At 50.3% G+C, this 25,128-nt stretch overlaps 1 protein-coding gene across 1 annotated transcript in view; it reads right to left on the bottom strand.

Moving 5' to 3' along the window:
* Positions 1–14,940, bottom strand: part of WASHC4 (WASH complex subunit 4) — a 66,223-nt gene extending 51,283 nt beyond the window's left edge. The window contains exons 1-3 of the mRNA XM_066591450.1: positions 14,815–14,940; positions 7,656–7,795; positions 5,331–5,384 (exon numbers count right to left, since the gene is read on the bottom strand). Of these exons, the coding sequence (XP_066447547.1) occupies positions 5,331–5,384; positions 7,656–7,795; positions 14,815–14,881 (261 nt within the window). The 5' untranslated portion in view covers positions 14,882–14,940. The remainder of the gene's footprint in view (positions 1–5,330; positions 5,385–7,655; positions 7,796–14,814) is intronic.
* Between the last annotated feature and the right edge of the window lie 10,188 nt (positions 14,941–25,128).

Here is a 25,128-nt window from a genome sequence, read left to right as displayed (position 1 = left end):
TGCCGCCGGGGAGAATCACAGTGGGGCCGGTAAGGGGAGCGGAGGTGGGAGACTGCCGCCGGGGAGAATCACAGTGGGGCCGGTAAGGGGAGCGGAGGTGGGAGACTGCCGCCGGGGAGAATCACAGTGGGGCCGGTAAGGGGAGCGGAGGTGGGAGACTGCCGCCGGGGAGAATCACAGTGGGGCCGGTAAGGGGAGCGGAGGTGGGAGACTGCCGCCGGGGAGAATCACAGTGGGGCCGGTAAGGGGAGCGGAGGTGGGAGACTGCCGCCGGGGAGAATCACAGTGGGGCCGGTAAGGGGAGCGGAGGTGGGAGACTGCCGCCGGGGAGAATCACAGTGGGGCCGGTAAGGGGAGCGGAGGTGGGAGACTGCCGCCGGGGAGAATCACAGTGGGGCCGGTAAGGGGAGCGGAGGTGGGAGACTGCCGCCGGGGAGAATCACAGTGGGGCCGGTAAGGGGAGCGGAGGTGGGAGACTGCCGCCGGGGAGAATCACAGTGGGGCCGGTAAGGGGAGCGGAGGTGGGAGACTGCCGCCGGGGAGAATCACAGTGGGGCCGGTAAGGGGAGCGGAGGTGGGAGACTGCCGCCGGGGAGAATCACAGTGGGGCCGGTAAGGGGAGCGGAGGTGGGAGACTGCCGCCGGGGAGAATCACAGTGGGGCCGGTAAGGGGAGCGGAGGTGGGAGACTGCCGCCGGGGAGAATCACAGTGGGGCCGGTAAGGGGAGCGGAGGTGGGAGACTGCCGCCGGGGAGAATCACAGTGGGGCCGGTAAGGGGAGCGGAGGTGGGAGACTGCCGCCGGGGAGAATCACAGTGGGGCCGGTAAGGGGAGCGGAGGTGGGAGACTGCCGCCGGGGAGAATCACAGTGGGGCCGGTAAGGGGAGCGGAGGTGGGAGACTGCCGCCGGGGAGAATCACAGTGGGGCCGGTAAGGGGAGCGGAGGTGGGAGACTGCCGCCGGGGAGAATCACAGTGGGGCCGGTAAGGGGAGCGGAGGTGGGAGACTGCCGCCGGGGAGAATCACAGTGGGGCCGGTAAGGGGAGCGGAGGTGGGAGACTGCCGCCGGGGAGAATCACAGTGGGGCCGGTAAGGGGAGCGGAGGTGGGAGACTGCCGCCGGGGAGAATCACAGTGGGGCCGGTAAGGGGAGCGGAGGTGGGAGACTGCCGCCGGGGAGAATCACAGTGGGGCCGGTAAGGGGAGCGGAGGTGGGAGACTGCCGCCGGGGAGAATCACAGTGGGGCCGGTAAGGGGAGCGGAGGTGGGAGACTGCCGCCGGGGAGAATCACAGTGGGGCCGGTAAGGGGAGCGGAGGTGGGAGACTGCCGCCGGGGAGAATCACAGTGGGGCCGGTAAGGGGAGCGGAGGTGGGAGACTGCCGCCGGGGAGAATCACAGTGGGGCCGGTAAGGGGAGCGGAGGTGGGAGACTGCCGCCGGGGAGAATCACAGTGGGGCCGGTAAGGGGAGCGGAGGTGGGAGACTGCCGCCGGGGAGAATCACAGTGGGGCCGGTAAGGGGAGCGGAGGTGGGAGACTGCCGCCGGGGAGAATCACAGTGGGGCCGGTAAGGGGAGCAGAGGTGGGAGACTGCCGCCGGGGAGAATCACAGTGGGGCCGGTAAGGGGAGCGGAGGTGGGAGACTGCCGCCGGGGAGAATCACAGTGGGGCCGGTAAGGGGAGCGGAGGTGGGAGACTGCCGCCGGGGAGAATCACAGTGGGGCCGGTAAGGGGAGCGGAGGTGGGAGACTGCCGCCGGGGAGAATCACAGTGGGGCCGGTAAGGGGAGCGGAGGTGGGAGACTGCCGCCGGGGAGAATCACAGTGGGGCCGGTAAGGGGAGCGGAGGTGGGAGACTGCCGCCGGGGAGAATCACAGTGGGGCCGGTAAGGGGAGCGGAGGTGGGAGACTGCCGCCGGGGAGAATCACAGTGGGGCCGGTAAGGGGAGCGGAGGTGGGAGACTGCCGCCGGGGAGAATCACAGTGGGGCCGGTAAGGGGAGCGGAGGTGGGAGACTGCCGCCGGGGAGAATCACAGTGGGGCCGGTAAGGGGAGCGGAGGTGGGAGACTGCCGCCGGGGAGAATCACAGTGGGGCCGGTAAGGGGAGCGGAGGTGGGAGACTGCCGCCGGGGAGAATCACAGTGGGGCCGGTAAGGGGAGCGGAGGTGGGAGACTGCCGCCGGGGAGAATCACAGTGGGGCCGGTAAGGGGAGCGGAGGTGGGAGACTGCCGCCGGGGAGAATCACAGTGGGGCCGGTAAGGGGAGCGGAGGTGGGAGACTGCCGCCGGGGAGAATCACAGTGGGGCCGGTAAGGGGAGCGGAGGTGGGAGACTGCCGCCGGGGAGAATCACAGTGGGGCCGGTAAGGGGAGCGGAGGTGGGAGACTGCCGCCGGGGAGAATCACAGTGGGGCCGGTAAGGGGAGCGGAGGTGGGAGACTGCCGCCGGGGAGAATCACAGTGGGGCCGGTAAGGGGAGCGGAGGTGGGAGACTGCCGCCGGGGAGAATCACAGTGGGGCCGGTAAGGGGAGCGGAGGTGGGAGACTGCCGCCGGGGAGAATCACAGTGGGGCCGGTAAGGGGAGCGGAGGTGGGAGACTGCCGCCGGGGAGAATCACAGTGGGGCCGGTAAGGGGAGCGGAGGTGGGAGACTGCCGCCGGGGAGAATCACAGTGGGGCCGGTAAGGGGAGCGGAGGTGGGAGACTGCCGCCGGGGAGAATCACAGTGGGGCCGGTAAGGGGAGCGGAGGTGGGAGACTGCCGCCGGGGAGAATCACAGTGGGGCCGGTAAGGGGAGCGGAGGTGGGAGACTGCCGCCGGGGAGAATCACAGTGGGGCCGGTAAGGGGAGCGGAGGTGGGAGACTGCCGCCGGGGAGAATCACAGTGGGGCCGGTAAGGGGAGCGGAGGTGGGAGACTGCCGCCGGGGAGAATCACAGTGGGGCCGGTAAGGGGAGCGGAGGTGGGAGACTGCCGCCGGGGAGAATCACAGTGGGGCCGGTAAGGGGAGCGGAGGTGGGAGACTGCCGCCGGGGAGAATCACAGTGGGGCCGGTAAGGGGAGCGGAGGTGGGAGACTGCCGCCGGGGAGAATCACAGTGGGGCCGGTAAGGGGAGCGGAGGTGGGAGACTGCCGCCGGGGAGAATCACAGTGGGGCCGGTAAGGGGAGCGGAGGTGGGAGACTGCCGCCGGGGAGAATCACAGTGGGGCCGGTAAGGGGAGCGGAGGTGGGAGACTGCCGCCGGGGAGAATCACAGTGGGGCCGGTAAGGGGAGCGGAGGTGGGAGACTGCCGCCGGGGAGAATCACAGTGGGGCCGGTAAGGGGAGCGGAGGTGGGAGACTGCCGCCGGGGAGAATCACAGTGGGGCCGGTAAGGGGAGCGGAGGTGGGAGACTGCCGCCGGGGAGAATCACAGTGGGGCCGGTAAGGGGAGCGGAGGTGGGAGACTGCCGCCGGGGAGAATCACAGTGGGGCCGGTAAGGGGAGCGGAGGTGGGAGACTGCCGCCGGGGAGAATCACAGTGGGGCCGGTAAGGGGAGCGGAGGTGGGAGACTGCCGCCGGGGAGAATCACAGTGGGGCCGGTAAGGGGAGCGGAGGTGGGAGACTGCCGCCGGGGAGAATCACAGTGGGGCCGGTAAGGGGAGCGGAGGTGGGAGACTGCCGCCGGGGAGAATCACAGTGGGGCCGGTAAGGGGAGCGGAGGTGGGAGACTGCCGCCGGGGAGAATCACAGTGGGGCCGGTAAGGGGAGCGGAGGTGGGAGACTGCCGCCGGGGAGAATCACAGTGGGGCCGGTAAGGGGAGCGGAGGTGGGAGACTGCCGCCGGGGAGAATCACAGTGGGGCCGGTAAGGGGAGCGGAGGTGGGAGACTGCCGCCGGGGAGAATCACAGTGGGGCCGGTAAGGGGAGCGGAGGTGGGAGACTGCCGCCGGGGAGAATCACAGTGGGGCCGGTAAGGGGAGCGGAGGTGGGAGACTGCCGCCGGGGAGAATCACAGTGGGGCCGGTAAGGGGAGCGGAGGTGGGAGACTGCCGCCGGGGAGAATCACAGTGGGGCCGGTAAGGGGAGCGGAGGTGGGAGACTGCCGCCGGGGAGAATCACAGTGGGGCCGGTAAGGGGAGCGGAGGTGGGAGACTGCCGCCGGGGAGAATCACAGTGGGGCCGGTAAGGGGAGCGGAGGTGGGAGACTGCCGCCGGGGAGAATCACAGTGGGGCCGGTAAGGGGAGCGGAGGTGGGAGACTGCCGCCGGGGAGAATCACAGTGGGGCCGGTAAGGGGAGCGGAGGTGGGAGACTGCCGCCGGGGAGAATCACAGTGGGGCCGGTAAGGGGAGCGGAGGTGGGAGACTGCCGCCGGGGAGAATCACAGTGGGGCCGGTAAGGGGAGCGGAGGTGGGAGACTGCCGCCGGGGAGAATCACAGTGGGGCCGGTAAGGGGAGCGGAGGTGGGAGACTGCCGCCGGGGAGAATCACAGTGGGGCCGGTAAGGGGAGCGGAGGTGGGAGACTGCCGCCGGGGAGACTCACTGAGGGGCCGGTAAGGGGAGCGGAGGTGGGAGACTGCCGCCGGGGAGACTCACTGAGGGGCCGGTAAGGGGAGCGGAGGTGGGAGACTGCCGCCGGGGAGACTCACTGAGGGGCCGGTAAGGGAAGCGGAGGAGGGAGACTGCTGCCGGGGAGACTCACTGAGGGGCCGGTAAGGGAAGCGGAGGAGGGAGACTGCCGCCGGGGAAACTCACAGCGGGCCGGTAAGGGAAGCGGAGGTGGGAGACTGCTGAAAGGGAGACTGACAGTGGGGCCGGTAAGGGGAGCGGAGGTGGGAGACTGCTGCAAGGGAGACTGACAGTGGGGCCGGTAAGGGGAGCGGAGGGATGGGAGACTGCTGCCGGGAAGAAAGTGACAGCAGGGCCAGTAAGGGGAGATGGTAGGGTAGATGCAGTCAAAGCAGCGCTGCTGGGGGAGGCACAGCCGACAGCTACAGTCAGAGCGGGGGCCGGAGCAGCCCTGCCGTAGCAGATGGCAGCGGCACACTCACATCTGCGGCTTGTGTGAAAGGCAGCGGGACACTCTTATCGGAGACCGGAGTGGTGAGTGACCAGGACCTGTGAGGCTGAGGAAGGAGAGCCAGACGTGCAGCAAATCAGGAACAGGGGGGCGTCACTGGCCTGTCACCCAAGCATATCAGCTGTTTGAGCTGATAAGCAGGGGGGCCGTTTGGGTGGCAGAATTTGAATTTCCACTGAACAGATAGTGAAGGCCATCAATGTTCAAAGCCTACATAGCCCCTTTAACCATATAACTAGGAAATGTCACCTTTAGTATATTTCTATTACCTTATTTTCTGTTCGGATGAGTTCCAGAAGGGAAGACTGTTCATAGGGTACAAGCTGAAATAAGGAATAAAACTAGATTAAAGTTGGTTTATTAAAAACACATCATTCGAAGAATAAAGAACAACAAATAAAAATATCCAAATAAATGAAAATAAAAGCAAACACACAAAATTAGAAAATAAAACAAAAAGCATTACCATAGGCTGCTACTACATGGATCAATAAAGTAATCAAATAATGAATTCACTCCTGCAGCCTGTTTATACAGATAAACTGAACGACATGAGAACGCAATTCCGAACGACTAAACGGGCGCTGTTCACATGCAATGATGTGCGAATGAGCAAACACTTGTTTTTAAACAAGGCCTCCAAAAAATGGCAGTTTTTTTTCCTTTGCACTCCTCTTAGGAATGTTTAAACGTTTCTTAGTACATTCTATGTTACCGAGTGAAAAAAGAACACTTCCCTTAACAAACAAGCCCTCAGATGGCTCGGTCGGCAGAAAAGGAAGACGTTAGGATTTTTTTTTTTTTTTTTTTAAAGTACGGAGGAAAAACAAAATGAAAAAAACGGAAATTGGCAGAAGAGTGAAGAGGTTACTGCCGATTACAGACGCTACACTGTAATTACACTGTATCAATCTGTATAAGCCAGTTCTTTGTGAATGTCAAAGAGGAAACAAGTCATGCAAATCAGCATAATATACTAGGTTTACACAAGATACCCGCTTTCCTCTATTGGATACCCAAATGTCCGTTCAAATTACATTTTGGCCATGAGGTGTGTTTGGCGTATGTTTTTGTACCCATAGATGCTGCATATATACGCCTTTTGAAGATTACATTAACCCCTTAGTGATGTCAATAAGTCTTTTTACTGACCTCACAAATAGGATTTAAACCTGCATGTACATCTTTTTAAGGCGGTGGCTCGGTTAACTACTGACAGCCAGGCTCCTGCTCCAACCGCTACTGGCGGACAAACAGCAGATCGTGGCAGTTTAACCCCTTATATACTACAACCAGGGAGAGACGGCCGCAGCAGAATGCAGGTGGCGAAGCCGCTTTAAAACCTGCGCCCAGCGGTATTTCCGTGCGGTCCTGCTGCGGTCATTCCGCGAGCTTTTGCAGGATTTACGCCCCGTGTGACCGCAGCTTTAGGCACTATGTTCAAGAGAGATACTGCAAATGCTAACTGCAGGGTCAGGACGTGCCCAGTGATAGCTGGAGGAAGAGGAGGGTAGAGGCGTGGAAAATTGCTGCCAAATAAAGAATCAATAGAAGGTTAAAGTCCATTTAGACCTGCTGGATTTGTCCTTCGAAGGAGCCAACAAGGTCAGAGTTCACCTTCACAATCTGCTTATACAGCAAATATATCGTTGGCTTGTTCACACAAGACATCGGTCAGTAATTCACAATGACTATAAATGAATGAGAAGGACTGAATGATCTGTATTTAAACTAAGTGATAAGTGAACGAGACAATTTTTACACCTACAGAAAATGAATGATGAGCAAAAAAAGTGAACGTTTTAGCGATTGTCGCTCAATCCTTGGCTGCATTTACACTGAGTGATCACCACTCACTTTTACTCATTTGAATGACTTTTTTAAACGCTTGAGCTCAACCTATGGGAGTTTATGAGAGTTGCAGAAGGAACCTGTCTAAATTTAGCCACGGCACAGCAGAGTAGACCCATACACCGCTGAAGAGCAGTAGATTCTCCCGGCTGGCTGCCTGTGGCTTGGCGTGGGCTGCTGTCAGAACACAGCGTGATCTCCAGAGAAGGTTCAGGTCTCCTGACGTCACGCTGCTGGAGCTGCTCTATCACTGTTTGCACTGACTGGAAAATGACAGAGCAGATTAAGATCACTCCCCTTTGGCATTTGTCAGGGGAGATCACTAGTTATCAGTTTATTCATTAACCCTTTCCAACACTGTCTGATGTCTTCCTACATTCTGATTGAAGCTTGTACAGCTCCAAAGTCAGAAGACGTCCGACAGGGTATTCTTACCATCTATTGCCAGCCACTCCGCTGTCGGAGCCTCTCTGACGCACACACACTGGCTTTAGCCAGTAGATGGCAATGTTGTATAACAGCAAAAAGAGAAAGCCTTTTAGGAAACCTTGAAAACAAAATTGGACTGTAAAGGGTTAATTTGTATGTCAGACGTGGAAAAGTAACAGCGCTGATTGCAGGGGAACTGGGGCACTTAAAGGGAAAAAATTGGATGTACAATCAGTGGACAACAGGCAATAAAAGGCATGGCGGCAGTTTTATTTTTCTGGTGACATGACAGGTCATCTTCAATGTGAGAATACCTTTAGTGCTACTGGATCCAGGCTGAAGTCCCACACATCCCCGATAGAATCATCCAGAGCCTTTTCTATTCTTCGAAGCTGAGACGTGTATTCTTCTAGAAACTTTCCATAGTTTTTAAGTTGTACCTCTGCATGAATTTCTGTAAACAAAAAGAAAAACAGTCTCATTTCTGGGTAATGGAATTAATCTGAACCTAAAGCTGAATCCGGCAAAATTCCCTAATTAATTACATCTTTTAAATATGAAGGTACTAGATTTGATTTAGCTACAATTTTGACATGTGTCCAGTGATTACGTCAGCTCGTCCCGGGAACGTCAGTTTATTCCATTACAGCAATAATCTACTAACTACAACATGTCTCCAGGTAGGGGGACAGGATGGATTTGTACTTCTCCAATTCCATGTTTCAGCCAAACAAGCTGAATGCGGATGCCATGTGGAGCATCATCGTACAGAGAGTAAGCGAAACATCGGGTCACTTGACCTCTACAGTTTTCCTGTGGCCGTCTTATATTCGTCATTGACTATACAAATGAAGATTAGGCTTTCAGGATCGAGAGAATTTCTATTTTTTTGTAATATTTTAGGGCCCATTCAAACGTCATTGATTTTCTGCGGATGTTGTCACAGATTTTGGTGCGGATCTACAGAAGACTTCACCCCTTCAATTTGAATTCAATTTAACATTTTCTGAAGATCTGTACCAAATCAGAGATGTGCACCCTTTTAAGGGTTTGTCCAGTTGTAAACAAGTAGTGGCCTATCCTCAGGGTAGGTTATTGATAGTAGATCAGTGCGGGTCCATCATTTGTGACTCCTACCCAGTAGCTGTTGGCCAGGCTGGTGCGCACTAATGTACTGAGCTGATTTCTGCTGGAAGCAGAAATCTGTGTTCTTATTGCAGTGGCCAGGCTTGGTATTGCATACCAAATTCCCATTGAAATAAATGGAACCTTGGCCTGCAATACCAAGCCTGGCCACTGCAGCAACAACAGTGCTGTCTGCTTCTTGCAGAAATCAGCTCTTTGCACAACTAGGTGGAAAGCTGTTTGGCGAGGGTCTCAAGTGACAGACGCAAGCCCATCTACTATGGGTGACCTCACTTGAGGATAGGCCACCAATATTTTACAACTGGAGAGCCCCTTTAATTGCTTTTCTACCTGCTCATCTAAACTCAAATCTGATTTGATTTGGGTTGATTTTATACGATTTGATCAGTCTTGAGCTTAGGTGAGTATTCAGGACAGCAGAAAGAAGGTAGAGATTTACACTTCTTTCACACTGCATTCAGCTGCCCAGCACCGGTTCTAATCAGTTTTCAGTCCTCCATGCAGAGTTTCAGTTTCCATTCCCTTTAGGCTGATTTCACATCTGTGCTCAGGGGTCGAGTTTTCCTGCTCTGTTATAGGAGTATAAAGGGGGAATCCCCTGGTAGAATGGATCCGTCTTATGACTAACATGAACAGCACCGAACGGACCCCATTGATTATAAAGGGGTCCCTACAGTTTCTGTTCAGCTGACATATTACTGGATAAAAAAGTCCGGCACGCAGGACGACGACTTCTGGTATTTTTCGCCAGATTTGCGACGGAACCTCCGAACAGCACAGATGTGAAAGCAGCCTAACGTCTACACTGTACAAAAAAGTGCCATGCTTGGGCACGCATTCCCATCTCTACACAAGTACAGGGGCTTGTCTATACGGACAATACTGTAGAAAGCTTAAAGAGACAAGCTGTAAGTGCCAGGCAGAGCCGCCCGTACAGAAGAGCTGAACCAGTGAGGCCATGAAGTCGCCATATTTAAATAAACTACAAGGACTTCAGATTTATACCCAAAAAGTCAAACTACACTACTCAAAAGGCAGGAAAAACGATCACGTCTGGGACATGTCATACTGATGGAAGTCACATGAAGATCCTAGTGAAAGAACACGTGCCTTCATCATCCCTGAGCTCCTCACAGATTCTCAACAGTTCTATTGTACTAAAAATGCTGATTTCACTAGTAAATGAGGATACCATGTAATATCCGCAGACAAGACAGTTACTGGATTTAGAAAGATTTCCTGTTGTGAAGTGCTGCAGAAAAGTGCTTCGCTGGGACTAAGATCTCATCTACAAATCTCTCCTCTATAGAAATGCCTGCATGTGCCACTTGGGGAACACCAACAACTCCTAATTGGATCTTACTGTGTATTTCACCCAATGAATGGTAATGAGTAAAAGCTACACTGAAATATACACATGGCGGGCCATGGAAATGTAGCCCAGCACCACACTCTTATGAAAGCTGTCTGAAAGAAAATCTCTTTGTTGCCCATAGCAACCAATCACAGCACAACTTTATTCACACTTTACAATATGGTGTTTGGCCACCTTTGGCCTTTTAATGACTACAGTAACCCTCCTAGACATGCTTTCCACCAAGTCCCGAAAGATGTATGGAGGAATTTGGCTCCATTCTTGGAGGAGAGGTTCAGATAGTGATGCTGGCCATGCACGGATACGGCATTCTAGTTTGTCCCCAAGATGCTCGATGGGATTGGGTTCTGGACTTTGGGTTTGCCAACGAAGTTTGTAGACGTTCCACTCATCAAGCCTAAACACTGCGTAGAGTATGGCATGGTGCTCGGCCATGTTGCTAGAGACATGGGGCTGTATCAAAGTATCGCCACAGGGTAGGTAATGCCATATTGTCTAGAAAGTCTATGTACCCATTGGTGTAGAGGTTGGACTTTCCTATAACCATTGGCCCTAGTTCTTCCCAGCAAAAACACCCCCGTACCATAACAGAACCTTCTCCAAACGCCACTGTGGGGACAGAACAGTTGTGTAGAAACGGCTCTATAGACAACCACCACCTCTAAGTGCAGTCATCCGATCGGAAGATGGTGTGCCGTGATTCATCTGTCTATAGCACTTGCTTCCACTCACTTAGGCTGGGTTCACACAGGGCGGATTCCCGTCGGAAATCTCGCGGTTTGGCCGCACCAAAAACCGTGAGATCTCCGCTGGGAGAACCGCCGCGGTTTAAGCCGCGGCGGCTTTGAAGCGGCCTGGCCGCTCGCTTTTCCGTTGCGGCTGGCGCTCCCATAGAAGAGAGCGCGGCCGCGACGAAAATAAACAAAAAAAGAAAGGTAAATAGACATGGTGCATCTTCTGAAACCGGACTTACCGCAGCGGATTGGCCGTCCCGTGTGGACGAGATTTCTGAGAAATCTCGTCCACATGGCTGGCTAATCCCGAGATTAGCGGCCGCGGGTGGATTTGCTGTGGCCAAATGCCGCGCGGCAAATCCGCCCTGTGTGAACCAGCCTTACAGTCCAAGAATGACGTTCTGAGCACTATCGCGGGCGCCCCTGTGCATTCACTGCTGAGATGTTGGACTTGTGTACAGCCGCTTGTCCATGGTAACCCTTCACATGTGGTTCCCTATGCATAGTTCTTGTGGTAGTGTATGTTCCAATGGCCTGAGAGACTTTCTTAGGTGAGCGTTTCAATTGACGATGTGTGTGATGCCTTCATAGCTTGTACAAGGCTTCGTTGCCCACGTTCTGCCAGTTTACAAGGTCTCCCCGACCATGGCTAAGCTGTTCACACACCAGATACTTTCCAATTTCAAACAACATTGCCAAAAGTGCTTTTGGAAGGTCCAAAACTGCATTGATGTTCCGTAATGCTTGGTTGCTCAGGTGATGCCCCACCACCATACCCTGTTGGAAGTCTATCAACTGTACACCTCGTGACATTCTGATGGTTTCTGTACTGCAATACACCTGTGCGATACCCTCCTTTATACCTAATGCAAACGCATCCGATTTGCATATCCCCCTCGTCTGACAGCACAGCATTGGTGGGGGTCCCAATACTTTTGTCTACGTAGTGTATATTACACACAAAGGGTTCGTTCATATCTTCATCAATGGGTTACGTTTTCCTGCTCTATTATAGGAGCAGGAAAACTGCACCCAATTGCCAAACAGGTTCCTTTTAAAGGGTTTATTACCTATGCACAGGATAGGGGATAGCTTTATGATCGGTGGTGGTCCAGCCATTAGGGCGCCCACAATCGCAATAACCAAGGGGTCGGAGTGTTGAGTAATGAATGTAGCAGTGGCAGTACATGTGTGTCAGCACTCCATTCACTTCAATGACAGCAATGGAAATTGCATTGTACTCAATGAAATGAATGGAGCAGCGGCGCACATCAAGTCCTCTGCTCCATCCATGCGAGGACTGTTGGGGTCCCTGTTCTCAGGATAACTTTAGATTTTGATATAACCCATTGTGTGAAGAAACACTTGGAACGTTCCAATTAACCATATTTCAGACACCAGCCTGCTCCTCCCCACATTTTTAGGATCTCTGTTTTCAGTCAGTGAATGGAAACAATTTTATGTACATCCAGAAGCTGACCACATGTAGACTCCTAAGGCTACATCCAGCCTTGGCGGATACTTCTGAGGTTTTTGTCACAAATCCACAACAACCGCCTGTGTTGTAGGCACATTTGCCACGGATTTCACTCTCTGCATTGCGAAGTGTGAAATTTGCCATGAAGAGCCACAGTTCTGCACAAGAATGTATTTTAGCACAGGTCTTTATGGTTCAATAACTTTTATGTAATACAATGGTTATCATGGAAAGGCCAAATATACAACATACTGGAAGCCATCGTCAAAGTCCGAAAAGAGCAAAATACACATATGACAAGTCCAAAATAAAAAGGTTTTACATGAAAGCAGTGGGGTAAAATAAACACACAAACAGTACCAGACACACAGAACAGGAGGATATAACATAGGGAAGGAAGAGGAATAGGGGGAGTAGGTAAGGGAAGAATGGACTCATGTAGGAGTCACAAGAGCGCATCCATTCTTCAAAAGATGGCGATTCCCGAAATATCAGCCAGGTCAGTCACACCCCAAAATATCCATCATGCACATTAGAGTGCTCCGCAATAAGCTCCTCTATGTGATGCAAGTTCTCAAAGGTGTCCAACCATTCCCGAACAGAAGGAATTACAGTGGACCTCGTGTACCAGGGGACGACTAAGCGTGCGGCCTGAAGGAAAAGGTGTAATAAACCCTTCTTCAGGAAATCTCGGGACCATAGAGAGTACAGCCAGCTCCATTGTCCAACGAAGAGCCACACACCCTGTTCTACAATCCATTAATGGACTCCCAAAAAGGTTTAACTCTAGAACACTGCCACCAAATATGGGGCCCCGAGCCTTCCTCCACTCCACATCACCAGCACACTGAAGGGCATTCTGGGTAAATGGAGTGAAGAAATGAAGAATTATGATACCATTTGACAGTAATTTGAAATCCTCTTCTTGAACAGCCCAGCATGAAGAAGATGTATGTATTACAGTGAATGTCCTTGTCCAGGAGCCGCTGGACTAAGACCGCTGTACATTGTCCCAGTGGTCCCAGGAGCAGACCGTAGAGGCGACACGCCGGCTGAGAGGGGAGGGGGGGGGGGGGGGACTGTTACTCCACTTGTACTGAAGATGTCTTCAGGACCCAGATCCCGCAGCAAATGCAGCCCATAGACATGCTTTGCGAAACGCTTTTCCATGCCCACGAGCGGAAATCAACTGTGATTTTCTGCTTGCGGGCAGGAAAAAAATCGTAGCATGTCCTATTCTAGTGCGAGCCTCACACGGACGGCTTCCATTGCAGTCAATGGAAGCCAGCTGTCCTGCGGCAAGTTGCCGCAGATCCGCATCTTCGCCGGCGCGTCATTCTCTGCACCGCGCATGTGTAGCGGTGCGCCGTGAGATCTTGCAGTCTGAATCTGACCCGGCGGCGGGCACTCAGCCTTACAGTACAATATACAGGGGGGCTTTTTTTTTTTTTTTTTTTTTTTAAACCCCATTGACTCATTGTGGGAAAGAATGAGCAGAATTCAAAGCACACTGAGTATTCCCAACCCTGCAGGATGATTAGTCTTTGCAATGAGAATTGCGGCGATATACTGTATATTGCACATCACGCGTGTAATACACAATTCCAACACACTTCTGTGAGCCCAGCCGTAATCTGCCGCTGGGTTTTTCCCACGCCATAACCTGCAGGTTGACATGTGGATTTTAATGCAGAATTCTCTACATCTTGGGGTGCTGATTGCGGAAATATTCCACTTCTGCGAAAGCGCCCCCTAAGGGCCCGTTCACATTAGCGCTAGGGGTTTCTATTTTCATGCTCCATTTGGGGGACATGAAAATGCAACCCTTGGCCGAATAGAGCCGTCGTGATCAAATGGCACTGAATGGACCCCACTGGCTAAAATAGGCCCTGTTCCCTGTTGCTGCATCTGCCAGGATGAGACAGCGCGGCACGTGCGCCATTTCATCTTGTCCTTTTTACCGGAAATCAGCAATGGAGGTTCCGAACAAAAACCCCTGATGTGAAGGAACACAAACTGATACATTGTAGCACTCCTCCGCAGTGAAGACAGAGGGTGTCTCCAGCTCACAGAGGACGGTGCACACTGGACACCTCTGACGTCCGGAGAGGATCTACTGCGTTCCCAATCACGGGCCGCAACCTTGATGGACTGAACCGCGTTAGTGGCGTTATAATACACTGCAGCGCTGAGGAACAGCGGCACGTTACTCATCTTCCGTCGCACGGACGCTCGGCACACAGACGCTCCTTTGAACGTCTCGCTGATTGTGTCCCACGTCCGTCTATCCATTCATTCAGCGGCTCCTATTCACAGAGCAGCTGCCATAGTGCGGGAACTTCACTCCTATGTAGAAATGGAGGACGAGACGTTTCCAGCCTGATTTCTGCTGGTCATGTGATCTTCGCAAAATCTGAATGGCGCAACTTTCTTGTCGCCTGTATAGAAATCAAAGGACATATTGCACAATACCGTACGCCGGATCACGTATGCAGTCGCTTCCTCGGAGAGCGACAGCTCTGGTGGAAGGAAGAAATAGAACAACTTTTGGAGGCTGATGCAGGGCTCCAACCTGACATCATCCAGCCATGCAATACTACAGCTCATCATGACACCAGCTGATCACAGAGAACAATAGCTGCATGCACTCAGTTGCACAGGACCTTTAATAAGAAGAAGTGAGAATAAAGGGTGCAGTCAGTACGAGCAGTGATCCGGCAGCTCCCCGTTCACACACTTACTCTGAGAACCGTCATCAAAGCGATCAAACTCCCAGTCCGGGGAGATGGTCTCCGTGGTGGCCGCCATCACCGTCCAGAACCGAGGGATGACTGCTGACCCCGCCCGCCTGCTTCCCCCCGTGACATTCGGTGGCACGTGACTTCCTGCCTCGGCACGCCCCCTGCCTCAGGAGCTGGGCATGCGTAGAGACAGGGAGAGGCTCACTCGCTGCCATCTTTTTAGCTGGCAGATTCCAGTTATTGTATTTCTTTTACAAGGAAACTTTGGGAAGTAAATGCCAAGAGACGCGGAGTTGTTGCTGATAGAAGGCAGGAATAGTCCAGATTTATTTTTCTAAGGCCTTTTTGGAAAAATGAAAGCAGTTATCTGATTGGCTGCTGAGGACTCCTCCACTTGTCCCGTCCTCTAGCTCTGATATAGCTGACCTACAAGTCATATCTTTATTGTTTTGTGTAGCGAAGTGGTTCTCAGCTTGTGGTATGCCTGCAATCTCACGCAGGCATATTATGGGTAAGTGCCCAGCCCGACCGCGAGTCTAATGACTATATATGGATCTGCGATGCTCTAAGTTGAAGTCAGTAGACCCAGGGTCAGGTCAGGAGACTCATCCGTATTGCATAAGTGCACAAATAATATGCTCATGTGAACTTGGCCTTAAGCTATATTCAGATGGCTGTGCCCAGTACCAGTCTTAGGCCGGGCTCACACGAGCGTGTGGTAAAATGCTGCGTGTATAACCACGATTCAGACTCTATGCTTCTCTTAATACATCCCAGAATTGTGTTTGCCTTTTTGGCTGCTGCATCACATTGTTAACTCATGTTCAGTCTATGATCTATTAGTATACCCAAGTCTTTTTCACATGTCCTACTTAGCCCAATTCCTCCCATTCTGTATGTGCTTTTTTCATTTTTCTTGCCCAGATGTAGGACTTTGCATTTCTCCTTGTTAAATACCATTCTGTTAGTCGCTGCCCACTGTGCAAGCTTTTCTAGATCTTTTTGAATCTTCTCTCTAAGTGTTAGCTATCCCTCCTAGCTTTGTGTCGTCGGCAAATTTGGCCAGAATCATGTGGAACACCACAGGCAGTGTAATGACATTGGCACCCCGCCTGCATGACAGAGAAGGCACAAGGTGGCGGAGCAAGAAGTGCTCAGCGTCCTGCAGTGACGCTGTCCTAGTCAGTTGTACACACTTCTTTGAAGGCAATGCGTGATTGTTCCCAGCAAGAGAGACCAAGTAATCTTGTAGATAAGATACCTTTTAATGGCTAACAAAAGTACATGAGGTTATAGTGAGCTTTCCAACTTCTTGGGGTTCTTCCTCAGGCATAATAGAACGAATCTAAAAACGTATTTATATTAAAACATGATCACATGGGAGGGCACAAACATGGTGAACTTAATTTGAACTTAGATAAATTACAGGGATAAGTTCCTTTTTGTGTGTCAGAGGGCAATGTACTCCTGATTATAAGGTTCCTCAGATTTGGAGGCTGTCTATAACATAGTAGAGTCCGGGAATATAGTTTTCAAACAGCCATTCTACAGTGTAGGGTATGGTGGAATTTCTTTGCGGTTTTCCTTAATACCTCTAGCTCCCCCACACCTACCCGATCTCCCATTCCTGCAGTGTTCCCTGGCAAAGCCAGAGTGTGCTCCACCACCCTAGCTCCCCCCAGAACACTGCATGTGCGCACCCCTATAGAGATAAATGGGAGAGTGCATGCACAGCCTCCAAAAAGAGTCAAGTCGGCCGCTTCTTCAGGGAATACCGCAGGAACAGGGGTCAGGTACCAAACGAGCACGAAAAGAGTCTCCTTGGACTCCATGCCACCTAAACTATAAGCACTGTAATCTAGTTTATTGTGCTTACAGTTGACAACATGTTCCCTTTTAGACGTGGGTACAGATGATTTAACCCTTTCCAATCCACTGTTTGACCTCTGAAGACATAATGATTTAAGGCTGTACAGCTCTGATGTTGGAAGACATCCGTCAGGGTTCTCTTACTGTATATTGCCAGCCTCTCTGTTGTCGGAGCCTATCCAATGTGTCACCTCATGCAGTACTGGGTTTAGCCAGCAGATAGCGCCATTGTATAACAGCAGAAAAAGAGTAAGCCCCCTAGGAAAATCAGGATACAAATTGGATTGGAAAGGGTTAAAAGACCCGGACCGCTGGACCCAAAGCCTGCTCGGGTTTGTTGGGTGGTGACTGCTGCCCAAAGCAGAATATACGTTTAGATCATAGCAGCCTCTATACTTTATACAGGCAGCTTACAGGGGCCATTGTAATCCTCAACAACAGGCAACATCTAGGTAAATTCAGTCCATAGCAAACTGGATAGTCACTGCAGGATTAAAGGGGTTCTGCGCAAATGTAAAATCACGCTACTAAATATGAGCAGAAAATTGCTCACAATTTGTGATAGACTTTCTGTTCTGGCTTGTGTTACATATGTAGCAAAATATTCATTTAAATATATTAGGATGAAAGCCCACAAAAAAAAAAATATTCATGTGTGGAAGCACGATTTTCTGTGATATTACTGACACCCGTGTGAATCCTGCCTAAGGGCTTATTCTGACATGCATATATCGGCCAGGTTTTCACGCCTGGCCAATATACACTGTCTCTCTCTGCAGGGGGAGCAGTGCACTGAACTCCCGCTCCTTGTCACTATTTGCAATGGGAGGGGACGGGGCGGAACTTAGCCCCCCCCATTGCAAACAGTGGCGAGGGGCAGAGAGGGGGTAGGAGCTCAGTGCACTGCTCCTGGCCTGGCCTGCCTCCTTCCCCTGCAGAACGGGACAGCGTATATCGGCTGGGCGTGAAACCCCGGCTGATATACGCATGTCGGAATAAGCCCTGAAACTGCCAGCATTATGATCATTTTTATAAATGTGTCCCGTTATGAGTTGCAGGTCATGAAAATTTTGAGTAATGAGATAAATTTGAAATGGGAAATTTCCTATTCTGAGCTATCTAAATGATTTCTTACCACATACAGGTGCCTGGTGTTCCATCACTTACAACTGTTCTCGGTGGAATAAGTCAAAAGTAGGATGGAACTGCAATAGTATAAATCTTTACTATATAGCAGTTACATAACATTTATAGTCACTGCTAATATTTAAACCCAAGGCATCTTTATGTACGTTCTTTACATTCTCTGTTACTCACTCTGCTGTATCCACCAGCAACATTTATTCCATACTCACACAAATGGGTAGGATTCCGCATGGAGGAGGCCCACAGCGGATTATGGCTGTGAGCCTAACAAGTGTCCTTGCGTGTGGCAAGTAACTATATTGCGTTTGACCATGGAGGCACGCAGACGGTCATGAGCAGTACAGGTTTTTTTTTCTTTGTATTTCCCACGCCGTCGCTTAGTGATGATGCGGGTTGCCACAGCCCATACACAATGATAATTGCGTGTGGGCTGCGGGTCGGACAGCCTCCATTTTCATCAATGAAGGCCATCTGTGTGGATTCCTCTGTAAAATAGAGCATGCTGGGATTTTTCTTGTGCGAATCGAAAGTTCATGCCTGTCAATGCCCGCATTTCCCCAAGGATCGTCCGTGTGGATGGCGATCGCGGAATCCGCAATACAAATCCGGTCATGTGAGACCCCACAAAGGGCTCCCACACACTTGCATTTTTTTATGTTGCCTTAACGCTGCATTTTTTTAACAAGAAGTAAAAGTAAAATTAGGCCAGCTGCATACAACCTTGTCAGATTCCACACGACCCTGCTTTTCCAGTGTCGTTGCTAGGCGTTGATGCAGAATCCACTAACTTTCCACAATGTCATTGCGGAAGGGCCGCTGGTCAGACAGATGTCCGTGTGGAATCCGCACAGAAATAGAGCATGCTGCAATTTTTCCTTTGTGAGCAAAAAATCACAATTGATTTCCGTTCGTGTAGGAAAAACAACTTTTCCATAGCATGCTATGGGCGGTATCTGCTGCGGAATCCCGGTGTGGACACCCGCTCCAGATTATGCAATGCAAATCCGTCTGTGTGCAGCCCGGCATAAAGGCCCATTTACAAACAGAGATAATCTTTCAAACGATTGAATGATTGAAAGTTTTAGTGATCATTTTGCATAAAGTGTTAATGGACACTAATGTCCATTAACACTTTATCAGCTTCATTTGCGAGTAAAGGCGCCTCCTGGAGCTATTTGTGGAGCACAGCATGTGGTCGGAGCTCTGCACACAGCTCCATTGTTCTCGCATGGGCTGTCGACAGAATACAATGTTATCTCCAACTCCCATGCAAAACACACTGTGTGGTCCTTGTTATCTCTCACCTGCTGAAGGATGGATTTTATGCTCACCTAAAAGTCATCGTTCAGCCCGAAAAGTGAACGATGGTAGCATTTACACGCAACGATTATCGCTAATTTGAAGTCGTTTAAACGAATTTTGAGCGATAATCGTTGCGTGTAAATAGGCCTTTAGACGGTCATAAAAACCAAGGGGTCAGAGCAGAAAAGTGAGACTAAGGTCGGCTTCACACAGGTGAGGAAATCACGCGACATTTGTGCGTTGCGAGATGCACAAATCTCGCATGAATATGAACGGAAAAAAAAAAAAAGAATAGGCATGCTGCGGCCAACGAATCCGCACCGCAATGCCGGCTTCTGCCGGTTTTTCTGCAACAGTTTTGCCATCCCGTGTGGACGAGATTTCTGAGAACTCTCGTCCACATGGCTGGCTAATCCCAGGATTAGTGGCGGCAGGTGGATTTGCTGCGGCGAAATTCTAGACGGAATTTCCGCAGCAAATCCGCCTTGTGTGAACCCAGCCTAAGGCTGCCTTCACACAGGCTGTATATTCGGTGGAATCGCTGTGGAAATTCTGCTGCCTTAACAGTACAAGTAATATCCTTAACATTGTGGGAAAATTTTCTTTTTTTTTTTCAAATCAAATTTTTATTACAGTTTTTTCATTAATCAACATAAATCACAGATGATGAAGATATGTCTATATATGTATTCCTGACAAGACATAAAAAATCAGGCCTAAAGATTATACAACTAGTCAATCTCAGGTCTTTCACATAACATCATGTATACCCCACAGGGCACCATTAAAGAATTCTTAAACATATACGAACATAGAAGAAAGAAAAGCAGAAACGGGGGAGGGGGAGGAAAGTGGAAGAGAAGGGGGGGTAGGGAGGGGGGTGGCAATGTCGGTGGTAATACCCTTCATCTCGTCCTCCACATCTCTTCACCCACTCCACTCAATCCGCATCACTCGCTCTCCTCCATGGGATCATGCAAAAGATTTTTATCAACATCCGAAGCCTCTCCAGAGCCACTCCTGAGGGGTCACCCAGGGAGCCACTCCACTGCCAGGTCCATGGGCTAGTCCCCTACACGATACCCCCAGGCAGGTTAGTAAAGCGCCACTCTCACTTCGTTGAAGTAGGGCCCTAGGACATCGGCTTCCAGAGCTCCCATTTCTTAACAAATTTATCATGTGTGTTCCTTTTCCAGCTAGTAAGTTCCTCAAGGTTGTAAATTCGATCAGCCTTTTCTTTCCACTGGGATAGTGAGGGAGGGGGTCTTCTGTAACCACAGGACAGGAATTAGAGCCTTAGCAGCATCAATAAGAAGAGCCACTAGTTTGTCTTTAAGAGGATGAAAGTCTGCTGACCGCCTCCACAAGAAAATTCTTTCAGCCGATAGTGAGAAGCCCGGTTTGATACACCTAACTGAGCTCTCAACTTCTCTCCAAAAGGTGGAAAGTGCGGAGCATTCCCACCAGATGTGTCGGTAAGAACCCACAGCAGAGTCGCATCTCCAACATCTTTCATGGGTGGCCAGATTATGTGCATATAACCATTGTGGAGTCCTATACAATCTCGCTAATAATTTGTAATGGCTTTCTTGGAGGAGGGCACACGGAGAAAGGCCAAATGCCATTCGCAGAATGATTTTCGTGTCAGCCAAGGAAAGAGCCGAGGAAAGCCGGTTTAAAGAACAATGGGGGAGAGATGAATCTCCTGTGGAATTGCAAAATTAATTTATGTTTAGGAACCCCTTCCTGAAAGAGTTTCTCAAATGGTGTAACTGGTCTGGTGCACCTGTATTACTTACAGAAATCCTCCACTATTTTAGTAATATGAGCTTTCTGTAAAAAGGAGAGATGTAAGTCCGGGTTCAGTGATTGGAGCACATCCAAAGCCTTCTCGTGAGCCAATGACTGGATATCCCCTAGTTTTAAACCCGAGAATTTTTCCCAGACGCTCCTGACTGAGGAATCCATAGGGAATCCTAATAGTTTGCATATGATGCCTATTGGCGCTATTGGCAATGGTTCTGGGGCCAAGGAGCTCCTCAACGTGTCCCAGGTTTCACAGGGGCCCCTTACCAGGGGATTGAACAGATTAGAATTATATAGACTCTTAGCGGGGCACCAGAGGTCGTCTAGCAGAGTATCACTGTGCGTATTCTTGGCTAGATGTTGTAAAAGAGGATCTCTCATTGGACGAATCAATTCTAGTCAATAGCTGAGCTGAATTGACCTGTAAATGTCGTGGACAGATGGCATGTCAATCCCCCCTTCCCCTCTCCTCCTTACCAAGAGGTTGTAAGCTATTCGTGGTCTCTTCTGTCTCCATATGTAGCTAAAGAATAGAGAGCGGAGAGAGTGGAAAAAGGATTTGGGAATCAAAATTGGAAGCATACGGAGTTTGTACATAATGATGGGTAGGACATAAGATTTAACAATGTTTTTTCTCCCAAACCATGAGATGTAGGGTAAATCGTATGTACGGAGTAAATTTTTGACATATGGGAGGAGGGGTTGGAAATTGGTGGTATAGAGATTCTCTACTTTTTTTGTAATCTTAATACCTAAGAAATCTATTGTGGTTTCCGACCAAGTAAAGGGTGACTGTGTCTTTAGGGTTTTGCTAAGATTTGATGGAACGGACACATTGAGGATAGTGGATTTAGAGAAGTTTATTTTGAAATCCAAAATGGCACTGAAGGTCTCCAATAACGAGACTAGATTCGGTACCCCTCTCTCCGGTTCTGATATCACGAACATGATATCGTCGGCGAACGCAGCTGCGGAAAGTGAGTGCTGGCCAACTGTAATCCCCTTTATATCCGGGTGCTGTCTCACCTCCTGTAGAAGTGGTTCCAATACAAGGACAAAGAGGGTCGGAGAGAGTGGACACCCTTGACGGGTGCCATTCCGGATGTCAAAAGCAAGTGAAAGGGTGTTGTTAACTCTCAGCCTCGCATATGGGTTGCTATATAGTGAGAAGATCGCTGAGATCAAGGGCGGCGGGAAATTGTAACAAGCTAAAACCCTTTCCAAATAAAGCCAATTCACGCGGTCAAATGCTTTTCCTGCATCCCTTCCTATTAGCACCATTGGTATTTTACGTGTTTGTGCGAGTCTCATAGCATGGAGTAGTCTGTAACAATAATCTTTACCCTCCCTTCCCTTTATAAAACCTGCTTGTTCACTATTAATCAAATTGGGAACAAAGTCCTCCGCTCTTTTAACGAGTAACTTGGCCCATAGTTTCATATCTAAGTTAATCAAAGATATTGGCCTATAACTGGCACATGATTCTGGGTCTTTGTTTTCTTTGTGTATAAGAATGATATGAGCTTCCAGAGACTGTTTAGGAAGGTCTTTGCCCTGTATCAAAGAGTTTAATAAATCTTTTAATCTCGGGATTAAGATTGTCTTAAAGGTTTTATAATAGGCGGAGGAGAAGCCGTCAGGTCCAGGGCTTTTGCCTGAGGGGCAAGATGTGATCAACTACTCGACCTCCTGCTCTGTTGCTGGCATCAGCAGAGACTGTGCGGCTTCTCCATCTAGTTTCGGGAGTTTTGGAGTATTCAAAAAGGAATCTATTTTACCTTTTAATAGTTCCTGATCAACTGGTCCAGAATGGTCTCTCAAATTATACAGTTGTGTATAAAGCGATTGAAAAGCTCTGTCAATATCCTGAGATGAGGTTACTACTTTTCCTGTCTGGTCTTTGACCGCGTTAATGTGATTTCTAGAACGGGATTTCTTAAGTAGTGCAGACATAAACTTACTCCCTTTGTTACCGTGGATGAACAGGTCTGTTTTAGGAAGCGGTGTTTCTTATTGAATCTAGATCTCAAAAGTCACCCAAGTTCGCTCCGCCTGTCAGTCAGTTCTTCCAAGCTAGTTTTTGTTTGAGAGAGTTTAGATATTCGTTCCATTTTAGCTATTTGGGATAATAGATTATCTATCTCCTGCTGTTGCAATCTTTTTATTCTAGATCCCAAGGAAATGAGGATGCCCCTCATGTAGGCCTTGTGGGCCTCCCAGACTAAAGGTGGTTTTAGATCCTTTCCATTGTTTAAATGGAAGTATTCCTCTAAAAACTCTGCGCGTTTCGTTCTTTCCTCTTCGTTGTCTAGCAAGAAGTCATTTATACGCCATCTCCACTCTCTAGGGCCATCACAGCCAATCCTGACGTCCATATGTAGCGGAGCATGATCTGAGATCGAGATTACATCTATGTCTGCCCCCTCAACATATGACAACAGACTTGAGGATACAAAGATGTAATCTAATCTTTGATATGAGGAGTGTGCCTGAGAAAAGTAGGTGTAATCCCTAACTGAGGGGTTCAATGTTCGCCATATGTCCGCGACATCCAAATCCCCTAGAGCTCTGATCACTTTACTCAATCGCCCCTGCGAGACCTGGGATCTACCCCTCGAGGAGTCCAATAGCGTATTCAGGGTCACGTTCCAATCACCACCCAGAATAACAGCGCCAGTAGCAAACTCCTTGAGGATTTTGATCTGTTTGGTTAGCCACTCTGTCTGATTGGTGTTTGGAGCGTATAAATTTGTGATGGTTCATTTTACATTGTTTATTGTACTTTTTAGAAACAGCACCCTGCCCTCTTCGTCAGAAAATTCCGACAAGGGGATAAAATTCACCGATTTGTGGAATAATATCGAGACTCCTTTGGAAGCCGTGAGAGGATGGGAGCTATGGAAGCTCTGTGGGAAGAGTTTCCCAGGCAAGGCCAGGCACCTACTCCCCTTAAAGTGTGTCTCCTGTAGGAGTAAGATTTTTGTGTGGTACCTTTTTAGTAGCTGGGAGACACCATACCTCTTCTGTGGCGAGTTGAGGCTCCGGACGTTGAAGGACGTACATTGTAGCGTTTCCGCAGACATTGTGAGCAGGACGGGAACACGTAATCAGAAAACAAAGCTTAGCACCTATAATACAGGACAAGGGGTTTGAAAAGGTATTAGCTGTTTGTTGCTTCGGGATATACCAAGGTGTGATGTTACTCTTTGCACCTTTGTACAACCAGCCGGTTGGGGTAAGATTACACTGTCGGGGAGGGCTGACAAGAAGGCAGAGATTGTAAGAAAGGGAGGGAGGGAAGGGTAAGAAAGGGTAGGCGGGAAAGTAAGGAAGGAAGAGTTGAGAAAAAAAATGGATTTAAAGTACGATTAAGGAAAGCAGAAACTCTCTCACTTCTTTAGGGGAGCTATAATAAACTAGCCTCTGTATGATATAAGAGGGAGGGAGAGGCCCCCCCAGAGCCCATACTCGAGCCATATTTTACTTAACCCAGAGCGGGTTTAAAGCCACTGATAAACATGCTTTATAACGTACAGTCCTGGCTTCGGCCGTGCTCTGCCTGGTATTTAATGGTCAAACAAAAGAGTTAATCAGCGAATCAGGTATCGTCTGCTGTGCTGTCATCTCTGGGTTATTTTCTTCTGTTTGCTCCTAGGAGATTTCGCATGACTCACCACGCGCCAATTTTCGGGAGCCGACAGGCGAGGCAGAGTAGGGAAATCTGGGAGAGCTCTAGGCTCTAAATCGAGATACTGCCAGCTGTGCTGCAGGTCTTCAGGTGTACGGATATTAAGTGTCTTTCCTCTGAGGGTCACCCCCAAACCAAAAGGAAACAGCCAGGCGTATTTAATATTTTTAGATTTCAATACGTCCAGCAGGGGTTTTAGTAGCCTGCGTTTGGCCAGAGTCGTGGGGGCTAAGTCCTGGAACAATTAAATCGCCGCCCCAGCGTATTGCAGGTCTCGGTGATTTCTGGCAGCTTCCAAGATGGCCACTGCGTCTGGAAAAGCAAGCAATTTGCAAATGATGTCCCTTGGCGGGTCCGTAGCTACAGTTGTGGTCGTAGTGCTCTATGGACCCTTTCAATGGACATTGACGCTGCTCTATCTGCTCCCACCAGGGACGAGAAGATCTCCAGTGTGATTTTTGGAAGTACATCAGTCGCCCACGACTCAGGGACACCTTTAATGC

Source organism: Eleutherodactylus coqui, chromosome 2, assembly GCF_035609145.1.
Source record: "Eleutherodactylus coqui strain aEleCoq1 chromosome 2, aEleCoq1.hap1, whole genome shotgun sequence".
NCBI lineage: Eukaryota > Metazoa > Chordata > Amphibia > Anura > Eleutherodactylidae > Eleutherodactylus > Eleutherodactylus coqui.
Note: the sequence above shows the minus strand (reverse complement) of the source record. Positions and strands in the feature narration are given on the sequence as shown.